This window comes from Cimex lectularius, unplaced genomic scaffold, assembly GCF_000648675.2.
Source record: "Cimex lectularius strain Harlan isolate CLEC.00 unplaced genomic scaffold, Clec_2.1 scaffold4, whole genome shotgun sequence".
NCBI lineage: Eukaryota > Metazoa > Arthropoda > Insecta > Hemiptera > Cimicidae > Cimex > Cimex lectularius.
The window spans coordinates 2,748,341-2,768,083 of record NW_019392723.1 but is presented as its reverse complement, the minus strand read 5'-3'; the positions used below and the strand labels follow the sequence as shown (position 1 = coordinate 2,768,083).

General features: G+C 35.1%; 1 protein-coding gene across 8 annotated transcripts in view; it reads left to right on the top strand.

Moving 5' to 3' along the window:
- LOC106671524 (obscurin) overlaps positions 1-19,743 on the top strand; it is a 134,459-nt gene that overhangs the window by 2,950 nt on the left and 111,766 nt on the right. For 7 of the 8 annotated variants that reach the window (XM_014402441.2, XM_014402444.2, XM_014402450.2 and 4 more), the window contains exons 2-3: positions 29-118; positions 15,713-15,777. In XM_014402441.2, coding sequence (XP_014257927.1) covers positions 55-118; positions 15,713-15,777 — 129 coding nt within the window. In that variant the 5' untranslated portion in view covers positions 29-54. The remainder of the gene's footprint in view (positions 1-28; positions 119-15,712; positions 15,778-19,743) is intronic. The other variant, XM_024226690.1, reaches the window with a different exon arrangement.

Sequence of the window (19,743 nt, the reverse complement as noted above, 5' to 3'; positions counted from 1 at the left end):
TTTGCCTGAGCACGTTGCCTGTTTCCAGATGGTGGTTTGCACGAGGCTCCCAGAATGAGTAGCCACTTCATAAAGACATCACAAACCTCATCGCAGCATGTCCGCATCAAGACACAAGGTATTTTTCCTTCATTCCATATGATTTTAACTAATGTAAACCATTTAACCTTAGTTTGTTATCATTAAAAATCACTAAGAAAGTATTTGCCGATGTAGAATAGTTGGGCAAAAAAGGAAATCGCTTGTTATGTTCATAGTAACAATCTTTTACTAATCACCCTCCATTGGGGACACTAATTTAGAGGCCTGGGTCGCGTAATGCCCTGAGAAGGGCTCGTATTATTAGGGAGCTATTGTGCTTTGGACTCCCGTGGTGGGTGACGGCTGCGAGCTATGTATACCGTGTTCAGTGTACTGTTTTGAGACCCTGCGGCGGGTGTCGAGTAAGGTCTCTAGATGCTATGAGCGAAGCTGATTTTGGTCGTTGAGCATGAGTTGTTGAAATATGAGAGGAACTTGTGTTGGCTGTTTCCTCCATTAGTGATGAGAACTCGTCGAGATGATTTAAACGGGTTAAGCCCTTATTTTAAAAAGGAGTCGAGAAAGGATTGTTGGAGTAATGGTAAAGCCTAGTGGATGCTTTAGTCACCACAACAGTATAAACTATAGTTTATGGATGTTGTCCTCTAATCCGTGAATACATGTTATACTGTCGTGTATGGTCTCTCTATTTAACTGCAGAAACTACTTCTGGCAACTTGTGCTTGAGCTGAACATTTTGCGTCTTCCTTGAAGCTATGAGTCTGAGAGACCTGTGATGACTGCCTGTGGTAAACTTGGTTCCAGAGCAACACCAGCCTTTCTCAGGTCTCTCTAAAGTGGTGAACATTTTTAGAGACAGAGGGGGAACTCGCCACTATTCATTTCGATCGCCCTTCTGTTTGGACAGTCTCCACCCTTTAGTGACTAAATCTAAAAGTTCCACCAGGTATCACCACTGCTTCAACTATGCTTCCGACTCCAAGCAGAAGCCAATGAATTTCTAGCCCTGTGTAATCAGGAGCTTAACCGACTCAACACTGCTCCCTCACAGTGCCTCTTTAAAAAGCCAAAATATGCTTCCTGCACAAGTTGGGGTCCTTTGAAACCTCCCAACTTCATTTTCTACCTTCTGTGATTAATAGAAGGTACAAAGTAAAGTATTATTAATAATCCGAATAATTTTTAGTTTAGGAAAAGCAAAAAAAAAAATTAAGGTTTAACACAAACACCTGCAGGCACAGATATAGGTTTCAGAATAACCTTGAAGACGGTCAGGTAATTCCACGTCGACCTATCACTTTTCAACCAAGCGAGCCTATTGACCCTGTTTACAATTCTAAAATTGATTGGCTTAATTTAGAGATGAATCCAACCAAAAACAAACATTACTACTTTGTTGTGTGTGAAAATTATGCTACCGATACATCCCATCCTTCTTAACACAACCGAGTACGTCCTAACATTGCACTGACTGTTGTGCAGAATGAAGAAAAGAGTGACGATACTTTTACCGAGAGTTTCGCTCATTATTCAAAAAACTATTGTCTAATTCCACCAAATTTAGAGTGTATTCATTATAACAGAAACTTTCCTTACAACACATTCAACAGTAGAGGGAAAAAGAGGTCAGGTTCATAACGTGATGACAGTGTTGCATCGTGGTGGTATTGCAGTAGCGTAATTAAAATTTAAGGTCTGTTACCGTATTCTGTAGTCTAGGATTTAAAAAGCAGCACTTAAGGTTCTTTCCTAAGATTGTAATAAGCTAATGGTCGCTAGGAGGATGGGGGATGTATTGGTTTTGGTACCATATGAATGATATGTTTCCAGGAAACAGAAGTAAGTAGAGTAGTGCTTTTATTTGTTTTTTAAGAATTTGAGGAACAATGCGATCAAAACGAGTTATTTTCGTGGGTTTGAGAAGCTGTATGGCATACTCAACATCGGGAGAGGACGTTAGTACATGGTAGGAATAAAAGTATGGGTAATCCATATCTTACTCTATCAAACTATTACTTATTTCGATCTTCATGACACTCCCACTATTTAATCTAGAAACTGGCTCATTCAGAATGAAAAGAAGAAGAATATATTCGTGTTATCTATTCTCGTGCCATACCCACTATATAATCCAGACATTGCTCCTTCAGATTAATGCTTATTTCGAACCTTCTGCCACACCCACAATTTAATCTAGACCTGGGCTCTTACAGAAGAAAAACAAAAAATAATATATTCACGCAATCGACCTCCTCATACATCCATCTTATTGTCCAGACCTTGGTCGTTCAGAGTAATACTTATTTCGATCCTCCTGCTACACCTACCATTTAATCCAGCCCTTGGCTCATTCAGAAGATAAAGAGGAGTAATATTTTCGTGTAATATATCCACCAACCACCATATAGACCAGAACTTGCTCCTTCTGCTTCGAAGGCGGAATTATTTTTGAAGCAGTGCGTAACCTAGTTGAAACTTTAGTTTACTACCAGCAGTCACCCCTCACTTGTTATTTTTGGTCGTTACCGATCATTTGCGTCTGCCTTTTCTCGCTGTGCTCTTCTGATATGATTTGAATTTGACCTTTTTCCTACACTTCCAACCAATCGGATTCCGCCTGGATATAGCACAGGTATTGGAAGCAGAGCTTCCTTGTCCTACGCGTTGGCTATTGCCTGATTGTCTCCACTGGTGACTGGAATGAAAGTAACCGAATTCGTTTATCATTTTTACTCATTCAATGAAAGATAATAAAAAATCGGCAGGTGGCAACTGCTATATACTGTCTATTGAGGGTTCAGAGCCCGACCTGGTTGGTACCCCGGAAGGAAAATCCGCCAACTCATAACATTATAGTTTATTTTTGTTTTAACTAATGCATTTAATTTGATAGAAAGATAGTTATTTTAAGAAGCCTCTTATATTTTATTACATCTTATGTTTGTACAATTAGCTTTTTCCTTAATCTTTTTTCTACACCTGCTGCCATATATTCCAATTTATGTAATTTGACTTTTATTATTAAAATAAATTACTATTCCAGAAATCATTAAATTAATTAAGATGAGAATATATTTCCGTTTATAATCAGGTTGATGGGCTTGGATCACCGTGCCAATTGGCCAGTGTTTTATCCACTTGGCACAAGTTGTTAGATGCCATTAGAAATCGAAAGGCGATAACTTCGGGAAAAAGTTGTTCGATTTGACGTCTCCATTGGTATTTTTGAACACTTGTTTGTTTTGTAATCACTGGTAGAAATGTCCTAACTGCACAGGTTACAATAATCCTCGGTTGGCGTCGTTTGGGCGTCCAAATGTCGTACGGTTTTGGATTCAAAACTTTTGAAATTAAGGTAAACCTTTGTTGCAATGACAATTAATTAAGGTTTTTAGTTGAGATAAAAAAGTCAATGGCACGAGCGGGATTCGAACCCACGATCTTCGGCTAGATACGCCGCTGCTCTACCACCTGAGCTATCGCGACCTCGATCCCCTAGGACATCAACTCCCCAACTCAACCCCACCTTATGAGTTTTCCCTCCTTTTGCCTCATAAGGTGGGGTTGAGATGGGAAGTTAATGTCCGAGTGGATCGAGGTCACGATAGCTCAGGTGGTAGAGCAGCGGCGTATCTAGCCGAAGGTCGTGGGTTCGAATCCCTCTCGTGCCATTAACTATTTTTCATCTCAACTAAAAACCTTAATTAATTGTCATGTATTAATTGGTCAAGCGGACCACGAAAGTAGTGAATTAATGGTTTGTTGCAATGCTGGAGAATTTCTTGATAAATAAAATAAAGATTTATTTACGATCGGAGTGGAACTTAGAAAAGTTTCGTATGAATATGTTCTGAACTTTAAATATACAGTTATACAAATATCCAGAGTTGGTTAACATCAGAGGAGTTCAGTTCCGCCAAGACATGCCTTCAGTACAAATGAAATTATGCATTTCCATGCAATTGATTGCAATAATTCATGCAATCGATTTCCTGCCATACCCACCAAATAGGACTTATGATTATTACTTATTTCTAATCTCCGGCCACATCCACCATTTAATCCTGACATAGGCTTCTAAAGAAGGAAATAAGAATTATGTGTTAATGTGACCGACCCCCTGCGAAATCCATCTTATAGTCCAGACTTTTCTCATTCAGACCATTACTTATTTCGACCGTCTTGCGATACCTACCATTTAAGCCAGAACTTTGTCACTACAGAATGAAAAGAAGAAGAATATATCCATGCGATCGATACTGCCACAACCAGCTTATAGTTCAGCTATTGATTTCGATTTCGATCCTCCTGCTACAACCAACGTATGGTCCAGATCTTGCTCCTTCAGATTATTAATTTTTATTATTATCCTGCCATATCGACCCTTTAATCCAGTCTTTGGCTCCTTCAGAAAGAAAAGATGTGATCGACTTCCTGCGATAGTACAGACTTTTCTCTTTGAGATTATTACTTATTTTGATTTTCATACAACAACCAGCATACGGTCCACGTCTTGCTCCTTCAGACTATTAGTTATTTCGATCCTCTACCACACCCATCAATTAATCAAGACCTTGGCTTCTTCAGCAGGAAAAGAGGTACATCTTCATAACATTGAGCTTCTGGTGGACTGGACGGCTGATATTTTAGCTGTTACCAGCTGGCAGCAATGCGATCACCGATTCTTTGATGAGGTAAAAATACTAATAAGTGATCTCATCAGTAAAGGAAAATCCAGTCGGTTTCTTGGACATTGCGTCCTGCTTGGTAATGAACGGGCCGATAACCGACTCAATAAGGGTTTGCAGGAGATCCAACCAGATCAACTTGGTGCACCTGCGATCAAAGGTGGCAAAGCCTTTTGGATGACCCTGTTCTGTGGAGAGATCCGGTCTACTTCGAAAGAATAAAAGGTGTCTTGGATAGCCCTATTACATTTCAAGGCCTTATAAAAGATACTTGACAACACATAAATCACACAGACCCAAGCCTGAAGCGAAATGCAGGCCAAATGATCAGAAACGGCCAAACTTCAGATTCATACCCTCGCTGACCACAATATAAACTTTTTCTTATTTCAAGATGTTACAAATGGCACTTAACTTCGCATAATTCATCCAGACATAAGACTGAATATGGCGGGAAGGCGAAATGCGTCTGACAGACTAAACAAAGGATAAGTAGACGAAACTGAGCGATAACGACCAAAATTTCTCTTTCGTTTCTTTAATTTAAATTTTGTTTCTCTGTTGAGATTAGAGCATGTCGTACAGCTAGTATAAAGAAAAACTGAAATAAATCCTTCTCTTAAAAATGAAAAGGAGCTAAGGATACCCTGCTACAACTTAACTGCCTAATTTACTAGGGAAGTAAATCGTATTTGGATCGAGTTAATCAAAATCGTAAATATTACAATTGAGCTAGATGGACAGAGAGCTGGTAATAAAATAAACCTCAGGTAGAGTTACAAGAATAGAAGCAGATGTTCGTTTATCTAAAGCGGTGGGATCTTTGCCAACAATCTTCCAGGCGGAAATGTACGCATTCGAGAGCGCGTAGAAATGTTCAAAAATGGAAATTGAATGTCACAGATTTCGAGATACTTAGAGGACTAGGTAGAGTAAGTCAAATAAGCCATAAAAACTTAAGGAAAGAAAAATTTAAGCCTTGGAATGAACTTTGAATATTTTGTCACCTGAAATATGTTGTTTTCAATGTCAAAACACACAGCATCTTTATAAACATCGTCAGTAATAAAAATTTAAAAATCTACATGGGAAAAAATACCTTGACGGTGAATGTCGAGTGGACATGGAATGGTGCGGAAATGGATGGTTTTTAACAAAACGATTTACCATTATGATCTTGTTTTATTTTCACCTTCTGTCAAATTTTAATTGAAATCGTGTAGACGAAAAATCTTTCGGAAGTCCTTATTCGGAGTGCATAGGTGTTTTGTTTGACCTGGCTTCTGCCCAATATTTTTCCGACCGACGATGACGAGTCCTTCATGGGAATTTCAAATATTTGGACAACAACCGCTCTCGTTCTTTTTCCTCTCGGCTTTCGTATTAAAACAATATTTACTGATTACTGATTAAATTCAGTGAGATAAATAATCCATTATATTTAGTGGTCTATTGACCAAATTACTTCTTTCAATTAATTAATCTTTTTATGTAAGGTATTGGTTGGAATGAAAAAGTTACTGCCACGGGCGGGATTCGAACCCACGACCTTCGGCTAAATGCGCCGCTGCTCCACTTGAACTATCGTGACTTCGATCCACTCGGACATCAACTCCCCATCTCAACCGACAACCTTTTTAATTTTGAAAAAAAATTGGGTTGAAATGGGAAGTTGGTGTCCGAGTGGATCGAAGTCACGATAGCTCAAGTGGTAGAGCTGCGGCGTATTTAACCGAAGGTCGTGGGTTCGAATCCCGCTCGTGGCACTAACTTTTTCATTTCAACCAAAAACCTAACATAAAAAGATAAGTTAATTGAAATAGATAAATAATATTACTATATCTGTTTTAGTACTGGTTGATTTTTTAATTGCATTTTGGATCAATCAGCTATCGTCTCTCGGCTAATTTAATCAAGGTTCGTCTGGAATTTAATCGCAGCTCCATCATTGGTAAATTATTTATTTCTTAATTGAGAAGCCGCTCACAAGTTGTCAATTTCGATTTCAAATGATCTAACGTAGAAATTGTTAATTCTAAAGTTTCGCAGGAGTCCATCTTGGACCTCTCCTATTTTCTGTGCAAGTCAGTAATAACCACGTTCTTTTACGTCATTTTTGTCGATCAGTTTGTCTCTAGTGGGGTCTCTGCTTTAAGAATTTTAACGGTGAACATTTTCATAAATGGTTGTATTATTATTATTACTGTTAGTATTGCTTGATTTTTTTTTTCTTCAAATGAATTTGGATTAATCAACAGTAGTCACATGATAACCAAGCTTGGCCTGGAATTTAATCCATCACCAGTAAATTTTGTTTTATATCAGATCCTTTTAATCGCTCACAAGTTGTCAATTTCGACTTCAAAAGATCTGAAGTGGGTATTATTAATTTTGTTGTTCCTCGGGGGTCCATCTTAGATCCTCTTATATTTTTCATGTACGTTATGAACTTATCTGAATGGGTATAATAATTTAACTGTTTCCAACTCTTAAATTAGGCTTTAATTTCTAACGGGATTATTGTTTTATTAAATCGTATTTGCGTTCATTCATCCATTTTACTCCTTTTTGTGCAAGCCAGCATAAAAATGCTAATAAAAGCGTTAAAAATACAGACTGAATGAAACAACCAATTTCAACAAATATCACTTGTTTAAAAAAGAAAAAACAACGCAGAAAAAAAATACACGACTGTCTTATTTTGTATATTGCTTGGAATGCGATGTTGTTTCGTGTGTAGCCGTGTTCACTCTGCCAGAGGTCATGGTTTGTCCAAGAGCCAAATCTGAACTTCAGGTTTTAACTATGTTTATAACTCCGTTGATAAAAATAAAACGGATGTTTGGGCTGATTCGTTGTAGAAATATTTCACATTTGCGAAATGAGACTTATTTTAATAAAAATATTATTAAAAATAAATACATAAGAAGAAGAAAAGAACAACAAATAACAAACTGAAAACTTGATTTTTATGTTTAACAATACTAAATAAATAAGGTACTAAATACCCTTTGGTACTGAGACGACTGCGTTAGACCAGATATTGATTTTTGGATTGGCCAGAACGTAAATTAAAATATTTCAAATTTATACAAATGTGTATATACAGGGTGTCCTTTTTTAGTTGGCCCGGCTGAATTTCTTTTAAACCAATGAAGCCGTCAAAAAAAAGTACATGTTTCATACTTTTTAGTCGAGTTTCAATTTTTTACCTTTTTTGGGGGAAAAATTATACAGGGTACTTTAGGCCCAGTTTAACATCAAAATTTCAAATATGACCCTATACATCCTGACACATCATTTTAAAGGATTTTTTACGCTGCAAACAATATGCAATCGGATTTTAAATTGGTCAAAAATTACAGTTATGGCAAAAAGTTTAAAAAAGAAACAGTTATTTGGTTTAAATTCAATAATTTCATGGTCCGCTTGACCAATTAATACATTACAATTAATTAAGGTTTTTAGTTGAGATGAAAAAAGTTAATGGCACGAGCGGGATTCGAACCCACGATCTTCGGCTAGATACGCCGCTGCTCTACCACTTGAGCTATCGTGACCTCGATCCACTCGGACATCAACTTCCTATGTCAACCCCACCTTATGAGTTATTTGGTTTGCTATTTATTAATCACAGTTCATGTTCGAACCTCTTGCCTTCCGTAAAGATGCAAAGATTTACTCTTTTTAACCTCTCTTCATCGGTGCTCAGAGCGATAGAGTCAGGGGAGATGGATTGACAAGCATTTTCTATCCTTTGTCGCAGTTCTTCAACTGAGGTTGGTGTGTTATGATTGACGTAGACATTGTTTTTTAAATGGCCCCACAGAAAATAGACAAGTGGTGTTAAATCGGGTGACCGAGGAGGCCAACAGATGGGGCCATGAAGTCATATCCACCTATCCCGGAAGTGACAATTCAAATAACGTCTCACCTGCAAAGAATTGTGTGCTGGGCATCCATAAAGCTGGTGAATCTTTCTTTGTTTCAGAGGAACATCATCTAATAGTGTTGGTAAAACCTCCCTTAAAAAATTGAGGAATTGACCACTATTTAAATTATTTTCGTACAAATAAGGCCCAATTGATTTATTTCCGAGAAGTTCACACCAAACGTTGATACTATGAACCACCTGATGATGACAAGAGTTCTAAATTAGCGGATTTTCCTCTGCCCACGTTCCAAAATCCAAACGGTAGTATGCCATTAGAGGTGAAATTGAATCCATCATCAACGTTTTCTTCAGCCCAAATTTACATTTGTGCAAAGAACGTTAGACGCCTATCATAATCAGAGGCAAGAAGACCCTGAACAAGATGAGAACGATACGGTTTAAAATTGTAAGTCCGGAGTATATCTCTAATTTTATTTTTTGAAAAATCTAAAACCCTTCCAACATTTCGGTGAGTGATTATTCGGAGATCGTGAGATGCGGTCTGATGTGATGTTCGGAAAAACATTTTCTTTATCGTGCCAACGTTTCGATCTTTATTGAGATCATCTTCAGGGCATGGGATTTACAAACATTGTTTAAATTTAACAAATACATGTAGGATGTGGAAAAAAGTGAACCCCACCCCTTCAAAATCCAACGTATATAAACATAAAACAGCAATATCTCACTGGCACTCTCAACACGACACGCAAGAATGGCACACTGACGCAGAAAACAAATACTTTGAGTGAGTAGAAATACTTTGATTGAATATAATTTAAAAAAAATATATTTTTTTGCATTGTATAAATTCACTTTTTCCACATCCTACATGTATTTGTCAAATTTAAACAATGTTGGTAAATCCCAGGCCCTGATCTCAATAAAGATCGAAACGTTGGCAAGATAAAGAAAATGTTTTTCCGAACATCACATCAGACCGCATCTCACGATTTCCGAATAATCATCGACTGACGGGCACTAATCACCACACATTTCGGAGAGTGGAATTCGGATTTTCGCGAACCTGCAGTAAAATAATCAGCTCCTCGTCGAAATTACGCTGCCGGATTCTTTTTGCCTTAACTTCCTCTGTTCCTCGACGTTTTGAATGAGATTTTACCAACACTGATGGTGTTCCTCTGCAACAACGACAAAAAATGATCCTGTAGCTTGATGGATGAACAGTGGCAAAGGACAGAAAATGCTTGTCAATCCATCTCCCCTGACTCTATTGCTCTGAGCACCGGTGAAATGCGGTTAAAAAGAGCAAATCTTTCCATCTTTATGCAAGGCGGGCAGTTAGAACATGAAATGTAATTAATAAATAGGAAAACAAATAAGTTTTCCTTTTTTAAACTTTTTGCTATAACTTTGTCATTTTTGGTCATTTTAAAATCCGATTGCACTATTGTTTGCAGCGTAAAAAATCCTTTAAAATGATGTGTCCTGACTGTATAGGGTCGTGTTTGAAATTTTGAAGTTTGACTGGGCCTGAGGGGGGAGTGTCGGTGGCCGCAACGGTTTTTTTAAATTTTTTTTTACGAAGGTTCGTAACAGCAGAGGTTATATAAACCCTCAGGGTACCGGTGTTTTTGAAAAAAAGCCCATTTGTAAGTATGTCGGGTTCTAATGCAGGGCCGCTGGATTCGAACCCGGGACCTTTACCGTACAGTGATGAGCGCCGTGTCAACGACTAAACCTTGCGGCCACCGACGCCCCCTGCCGCAACGGTTTAGGCAGTGACACGGCGCTCATCACTGTACGGTAAAGGTCCCGGGTTCGAACGTTGTATGAACTTACTTTTTTATGTTAACTTAGCTCCTAGTGAGCAGTTTTTACTTACTGGCCACAATTGTTATACAAAGCTTTTTTGAAAATGTTTGGTTCATATTGATGTTTTTTTTTAAATATTATTACTTATTAATTAGCCTACAGCTTATCAGCTTATTATAGAGGGTGGTCAGCTCGTCGGGTAAAAAAAAAAACAAAAAAAAAAAAAAAAAAAAAAAAAANTCACTTAATTTTTAATTTTTAAAATTTAACAAAAATATATACAATTGGTTTGTATTGAAAATTAATTACAATTAAAATTAAAATTTATATAAAATTAAATCTCTAAAAACAAATAATTTTTTATTAATTCGATATTTAAATAAAAAAATAATTAGTCTATGAAGGAAACATTTTATTTTTTTTTAAATCTCCAATTAGAAGTACAATCTTTTATTTTTAATTTTATTAATTTTTACTTTTGATTGTAATTTTATAATAGAGATGGAATAATTAATTGTGCCATTTTTAATTTTTTTAAATTTATTTTATTTATTCAATTAATTATTTTTTTTTGTAATAGTGGTCTTGAACGTCTAGCAGTGTTTTAGTTGACTTGTATCGGCAGTTCAATTCAGGTATTTTAAGAAGCGTATGTGGCCTCCATGTACACCTGTCTATTTACAGTCCCAAGTATTTGGCGCAATATGCCACAGGAAGTGGAATTTGATCCAGTTAACTGAAAGGAGTATTTGCCTTTGAGGGTAAAGGACATTGGGATTTGTTTTCATTTATCTTTATTCTTCATTTATGGTACCATTATTCTAAGGTATAAAATTGGGCTCAGACGAACTGCTAGGAAAGGATCGAGGTTAGCAGAGATGATTGTTGTACCCTCAGGGCGAGTTTGTTTGAGTGTTAAGAAATTCTCAAAAATACTATACTTAGGATGCACCCTTGAGATTAACTGCATTATTTCAGCTACTTAATGAACTCTTTAAAGCCTTATTCTTATAATCCAACAAATCCAATTATTTCAAATATTCCTTAAACTATATGTTATTGAATTATTTATGTGCGTTGTAGCTCAAAGATTTTTATCCGATTCATCTATACGTTCTAAGACTTAATGCCTTTGTATACTGACTGGCTGAAAATGTCTGACCTACTTTTCTCAAAAAATCATTTTATATTAGTATTATATAATGTCTTTTACGTTCCATGTTTAGAGAATGAGTATGAGTGAAGTATTTTTAAATTATAGCATGTTTAAACAACACCCCAGTTGTGAGATGTGCGGAGTAAAGGAGGATCTTAACAAATAATTTTTCACTGTTGCAAATATATGTTAGCCAGAAAATTCTTCTACAAGGGTATTCAGAAGGAAGGGATAGATGTCCATCTGGTGGAATGGAGAGCTCTATTGTCTCCCAGGAACCCCGGTGTCTTAAAAAATTGTGTGTGATATGTCAGTGAAGATATAGTCTTTGTTGTTAAAAAGTACATTTGTTACCTAGTTATACTATTATGGCTGTATAATATTTTAAAAAAAATTGCATGTGTTGGCGGCTGAAATGGCTGAGTTGCCCAATGTGCCAGAGCGCAGAACTTGGCAGAATGGGCAAGATTAATGTCTAACCCAGGTCTCCTGACAGCGCTGGGATAATAGATTCTTATGACTCACTACAATAAGTCAAGGTTTAATTTAAAAGAACCCATCATGTTCCAGAAATAACTCAGAAATATGTTCTGCAATAATTACTTCAAAATATTTTCCACCAATGAATTAATGAAAAGTATTATAAAAGGAACAAATTAATCCAAGAAATTATTTTGGGATATTTTCAAGGACATAGAGCCTGATGAATTTATGATCTTTTGATTACCAAATATGCAGGAATGTCACCCCAGCCAATTCAAAAGCAAGAATATTGGATCATTTTCTCAAATATTAGCAACGGAAACATTTCGTCAGATATTTTGGATGTTGTATATAAAGAAAAACTAGCTTCCTTACAGAAAGCAATATGGCCATTACTGATCATTTTGGTCTCCATATTCTCGCTGGTTTGGCCTGTCAGATGCAGTGTTTACCATTTTCAGTCAGGGGAGAAGTCTCGTAATCCATAAAGCAAAAAGATCCTGGATTACTTGCATTCAAAATTTGAGCAATATTTCATTTGTGTGTAATCGGTGGTTGTTCCATCCATAACTTTTTGTAACATGTAAATTAAATTTTGCTGCTTAACTTTTAACAACTGCTCAGTGTTATCATGTGTTCACCGTTTCTATTCCAGTATATCTCTGACTGAATATCTACTAAAATTAAACGTCACTTTTACAAGACTATACCTCGGGTGACAGGGCACAAAAGAATGAATAAGCAACTAAACTGCAATGCCAACATTAGGATGATACAATCAAACATAGACTCCTTCATGAGTCAGAATGAGTCCACAAAAAAGGCATGGATGAACTCCAGAGGTGGCAGACACAGAAAACTTATGATTAAAGAACTTGCAGCAAAACTGGCAAACACAGTACAGATTAACTAGGTAAAACTCAGTGGAATACTGACTATGACCTCGGTCAAACCACTTTGCCATCTTTTTAACATTATTCTCCTGGCCATGGGCCAAAATTTCAAAATTTGAACCCAGAACTGCTTGCCTGGCACAACCAAGTCTGACGCCCTAACTATTCAGCCACTGTGATCCCATAATTAAAGTAATTCCTATGTTAAAGAAGGGCTTAATGTCCAACTACTCATTGGGTGTTATGGATGAGAAGTCAAACCACTTTACAATTTTTTTTCCCATCTTTTTCTTAATAAAAAGACCATGGACTATACAAAGATTCAAACCCCGAACTGCTATCATGGAGAATACAAGTCCACTATTGGTCCCGAGGTGCTGATTCATTAATACAATCTTATTGTTTATCACCATTTAACATATAAGTACTTAACAATATCATTAGTATATTTTTTTACTTTTTAATATTGACGTTTATACCCTATTAACGTTTGTATACTTATATAGTGGTATTAATTTTCTATTTATTTAATGTTCTTGCCAATAGACTGATTTCACAGCTATATATTTGTTAAGTTCAATTTTCATTAAATAAATTATTTTGATCTGCCCAGCCTCGCTGTGTGGGTCTGTCTCACGCTTTTCAGGTTCTCGCCATCTTCACCTTTTGGTCTGGGTGATATATGTAAAGTCTGTATCTTTTATTGAGTTGTGAAATCTTGATCTCTTATTGATTGATCTTGGGGTTTGTTGGTCAATGAACTTATAATTTGGTTGTTAATGATCGTTCTAGTCTGCCTATCCTCGATGTGTCGGCCTGTCAGACACTTTTCGGCATTTCACCATCTTTCACCAGTCTTAGGCTTAATGATTGGTAACGACCAAATTGCTAGTTCGTCACCATATATCTCCTAATAAACTATTTCTGCATAATTAAATCATTTCACTAAACAATCGAAGATAGAACACCTAAATTGTGAGATGTTTTAATATATAAGTTCATCTTGGCATGCCTGCTGTACTTATTAACAGACACACTTCAGTATTTCAAAAGATCAAGCTAGAGTTTCATTTTGAAATGAAAGTCTAATATATCCTAATGAAATGTTTCATCATCCCTCTAACCTACAAGATTATCGGAGAATAATATCAACAGATATAAAATTAATAGGTTAATGTTACAGATCATTTATTGATGCTCAGGTTCGTTTGATAATGAAAATAATTTCCTGTGACCAACCTGGCCTGCTAAAAGTTTTTTTAATCAATATTTCAATTTAAAAATTTCATCGCCATTCTCAATTTAGCAAACTGTCTTTTCTATTCTCAATAATATAAAAAAGAAGTAATAAGTTTTCCAGTAGAATTCCATGCTGTGACTTAACATATATTTGGTCCAGCTTATAATTTTAACACTTCTCTTACAAACTATATTGTACATACTACAACTTATATAACAATAAATTAGTTGGAAATACATATAACAGATATATTCCAGGCTTTTACTGTTGTGTTCTTTTCCAACTTAGAATAGTTTAGACATTTCCGTAATCCTAGCCACCCATCCTTGTTTTCTCCATTTTGCCATCTTCGGTGTAATATAACAAACAAACTACTGATGATGGTGAAAATGCAGAAACGAAGCTTTGACTAAAGCAGTGAGAAAAGGCTGACTAGGACAAGAAACTGCCCCTAAGACCGCAAGAAGAAAATTCACAAAACATGGTTAAAACACACGTTTTAGCATTAGTAAAGAAAAATTTACATGAAAAAACATTGTTTATTTTATTTAGGGTAAAATGTGTAATATATAATGCAGTTTTGAATAACTGGGGATATTTTATTTATCTGAAAAAACGTGAATATCTGCTCGGATTCAGCAACATATTATTTTACAAAAATTTGCAAACACCTTTTTATAAATAGTATGACATTTGCTTTATGGCTTCCCCAGTTAATGTAATGATTCATAGCAAAATGATCAAACTGTAGCTTGATCTGGTGAAATGCTAAGATCCGTCTTGGGGACAGAACTGGTGAAAAAGGCAGACAGGCCAAGATCATCATGGATGACCAAACTACTAGGTTGACCTTATTTTATTAGTCAGGGTGTGTATTACTGCACCCTTTAAAACCTGTTGTATCCTAGGTTGACCTTACATCTCAAAGTATCTAACCAAGTTGGATCTGACCTTAATACTGGAAAATTGTGTGATTTCTCTATTTGGCCTGTGGGGTGATGAACCTATAAATTTGTTGTTACTGATATTTTTGGCCTTCCTGTCCTGAAATAAAAACCAGACTTGGGTCAGTAGTATTCTGGTCAACACTGAAGATTCTGAAATGCCAAAACGCATCAAACACAGCAACGGCAGACCAAAATGATCAGTAATGACCAAATTACCAGTTCATCGCCCCTCTGACCGCAAGATCAATCATTTTACCTTTTACGCCCTTATAAAAATGGACCTGATTTAACAGATGAAAGCCAGATGAAAATCTGAAGATGAAAAAAGACAAAATACATCTGATGTCTAAACAAAGTGATGAGAGGCAGACAGAAATGTTCAGTATCGTTCAAAATAGTTTACATAATGAAAATTTAATCTAACATTTAAAAACTGAAAAATGACAAAACCACTTAAGGTTGCAAAATTTATAAAGATTTTAATTTTTTATAAAATAATTGATAAATAATCTCTTATTAAATATCTATTCAAATAGTTTTGTGAATGTTTCAGAAAGCTATTTAGAAACACGCAGCGGCCACGAAAGCTCAAGCCACACCATCACGATGACAAAACGAGTGAGTATCAGTAACTCAATATAAATACAATCGAAATGTTATAAAATACAGACAAAATTTATAGGGAAGAAAAATAAAATCATTACATATATTTAACGGTTAAAATATATAAATTTTTCCGCATGACAGTTCAATAAGTTTGAGTATGTATATGTTGGTGTTTTAAATTAATCCACTTTGTATTTTGTTAAGGCAGATTTTAGAGTTAAGTATTAAACAGAAAATAGTATTGGTATAGTGTCAAAATGTTAAAAAGAACAGAAGAAAAACTGAAGAAATAATTAAAAATTTGATCGCCATAAGACTCCAAACTAAGATGTCCTCACCATTTTTAATATATTTAGATATAATACGCATACATTATATGTGTATGTACTTTAAAAATTGTAGTCCGATTATTGCAAAAATGCAAAAGTTGTTATTTGTCAGATAAAGAAAAAAAGTGCATTTGTTTGGTGTGTTTTTGTGATTTTCTATTCTTAATAATTAATTGATCAATAAATAAAAGAAAAAATTAAGGTAAACTTAATTTACATGGTTTTATACTGAAAAAAGGTATTTGTCATTTTGGTTGGTTGGAAAAGAAAATCCATGTTTTTTTTTTTTTTTTTTTTTTAACCAGGATCACTAGTTGCTATAGTCTTCCCTTCATCCACTGTGACCTAAAAGAGTTATTGCGGATTCTTATTTATTTCTATGAAAAGAAGGCTGTACCATTTACAGCCTAATGTTTTTGAGCCATATAAATTATATTAATAATGTTTCTGATTCTGTGACAATTTTACCATTTTTTGAAAGTGGTTATCAAACGAGCAAGGTCTATTATTTATTTATTTTTAATTCGTGGTACTGATAGAGAGGTACATTTTTACTTTCCTGGTTGATGTTTAAGAATTTATTCGACTGTTTTTCACCAGGTGCATTTTGCCCCTCTGGTAGGCATGCTGTTGCTTATCTATCAAATTAGTTCATGTCGTATTTGTTCATTTTGTAAGTTTTAGGCTCATCGGGCATTTTTCATTTTTCATTTTCATCATTCTTTGAAGCTCTAACTTAAAAATGATTCCCAATCTCATCACAAGCCCAATTTTTAAATAATAAACAAAATGTATTAACCAATAATGCAAGCTAATTAAAAGTCAAACAATAAACTACATATACAGCTACCTAATGTTGACATAATGATGAAAAAAATTATACATTTTAAGTCATTTGTTTGGTGTTTTGATCGAAGGAAATTACATTACTATAAATTTATATGTCTAATAGCTTTACTTGAATTATCGCCAATTTTTTTTCCAGTGTTTCAATTATTATTATTATTATTATTATTATTATTTTATAAGTGGTTTGTTAAGGCAAAATCTGTCATGTTGTTTGTTTAAATTATTTTGCACTACTATCACATGCACACCTGACCTTCACTAATTTGTTATTAATTTTTATAATATTATAATTAATTATTAATTTAACAAACATAAATATTTTGATTAACTGTATTACCCAAAATTTGTGTGATTAAAGTGTTTTTGAGCAAGGGTCTGGGGGTGGAGTAGCCTTCAAGTCCTCTATCCTGAAAATTAATCGGCAGACAGAACTCAGTCAAATATTTTCTATGAGGTGAAACAAAACTGATTAAAGTTTGAAAATACAATATTTTATGAAAATTAATTAAGTTTAACTGAAATAAAAACTTAAATATGTTTAGTCTAATCTGGAAGAGTACAATCAATAAAAGTACATTATTTTTAAACTGTTTTATAATTATTGGGCAATAAAAAATAATACAAATATTCACTCTGACCAAAACCGATTGAGGGATCAAGAACGTGTTGCAAGTAACTGTTTAAAAGCTTGCCAATTACCTGAAAAACTTTCATTTTAGCCTTTAGTTTTTTTTTTTTTTTTTTTTTTTTTATTCTGCATAATGTTTGAAGAATGTTGCACAAATTTTCATATTTGAAGGGTATTGCTAATCTGAAACATTTTTGATTACTGAATAAATTAAAAATAAATTAGGCAACTAAGAATATGAGAGGAAAAGAACAAGGTTGAAATCTATAGATAGATAGATACTTCCAGGACTTACAAGTTGCTCAAGATGCATGAAAATGTATAGTCTATTCCGCAAGAGTTCAAATTCACCAGTTCACTCATCACTTTTAGAACCAGCAAGCATTAACATAGACAATTATATTCACTAGGTTTCGTGATCTGCATGACCAATTAATATCTTTCTATTAATTAAGGTTTTTAGTTGAGATAAAAAAGTCAGTGTCACTAGCGGGATTTGAACCCACGATATTCGGCTAGATATGCCGCTTCTCTACCACTTGAGCTATTGTGAGCTTGATCCACTCTGACACTAACTTTCCATCTCAACGCCAAAAGCTCTCTGTGGCCATTTCATTTGTCGCTGAGAATCAAATAGATTACACGACATTTGAAAAATGGCAAAAAGGAGGGCAAATTCAAAAGGTGGGGTTGAGATGGAATGTTAGTGTCTGAGTGGATCGAGGCCACAATAGCTCAAGTGGTAGAGCAGCGGCGTATCTAGCCGAAGGTCATGGGTTCGAATCCCGCTCGTGACACTGACTTTTTTTATCTCAAATAAAAACCTTAATTAATTGAAAGATAAACAATTATTTTTGAGTTGATGCTGGGTGTTGGTCTGCGAGTCGGTGAACTTATGCTAAACTGCATTGGATCACATATTGGGTCCGTATTCACTCACGGGTTTGTTGAACTACTCACAACGCATTTCAGCATAGCATTATCTTCAGTGAGGAACAAGGTGAAAAAAAATTTACATTACTAGATCAATCGCTCATTTGGAAGAAACAAACTGATAAAATGCTTAACATATCTCCAACTCATGGGAAAACAAAATGAGGACCGATATGGGTAGAAGGCAATAGGCTGCTAACCTATCAAAAGGAGATGCAGCCCTCACAATATTTGGACCAGACTATTGGGTTAATTCACCAGGTGTAAAGCAATCAAAGAATTTCCTCAACATCTCTACCAGGAAAACAAGAATGGACCTTTTCCTCAGCATGCAAGAATTTAAAAAATCAATTACTACTTTAAAAAAAAGATAAATTGAGACATAAACAAGCCAACTATGCCATAAAACAGCAGAAACATTATTAACATATCTTATGTAACTTCAAAGCAGTAGTCAGAATTGGTACCTGAACTGGTACCCTCCTTACATGGTAAATAAATAAGGGTCAATTTCAGTTCAATTTCAAATTCACACTCTTTTCTCATTCTTTTAGGCTACAGTGGAAGAATAGGAGGATTTTCTGTATAAAACTGTATGGATTAAATTAATCTTAAATTTTATTTTTGTGGTTGATTTATTGACAGATTAATAAATGAACCAACACACCTATAACAAATGTACAGGTTATCTGTATCTAATAAATATAAATTTTAACGATTTCTCAATAATCGGATTGCTTTTTCTTTTTTTAACGAGGGTTTGCAACAGTAGAGGCCATATCAACCCATGTGCCCCGGTGTTTTTGAAAAAAGTCCATTTGTAAGAATGTCTGGTTCCAATGCAGAGCCGCTTGATTCGAACACGGGACTTTTTTACCTCACCACTTATCCCTATGATCGCCGTGTCAACGCCTAAACCATTGCGGCCACCGAAGCCCCTATACACATACTTTAATGTTCATGTAATGAAAAATGAGAGGAAATCGAGGAATTTGGACAGAATACATTAGTTTGGAATCCAAGGACGATCAAATTTTGAAAGTATTCCTCCATTTCTGTAGTTTTTATTTTTTATTTAGAAAATGTATCAATACTATTTTCTGCCTAATACTTTAGCTCTAAAATCTGCCTTGATAAAATACAAACAGGTTTAATTGAAAAACTAAACCCTAGTGAAAATAACTTTGTAAAAGGCGAAAGTGAAATAAGATATTTTGTTAGTTATTTCCTAGTTTTCTT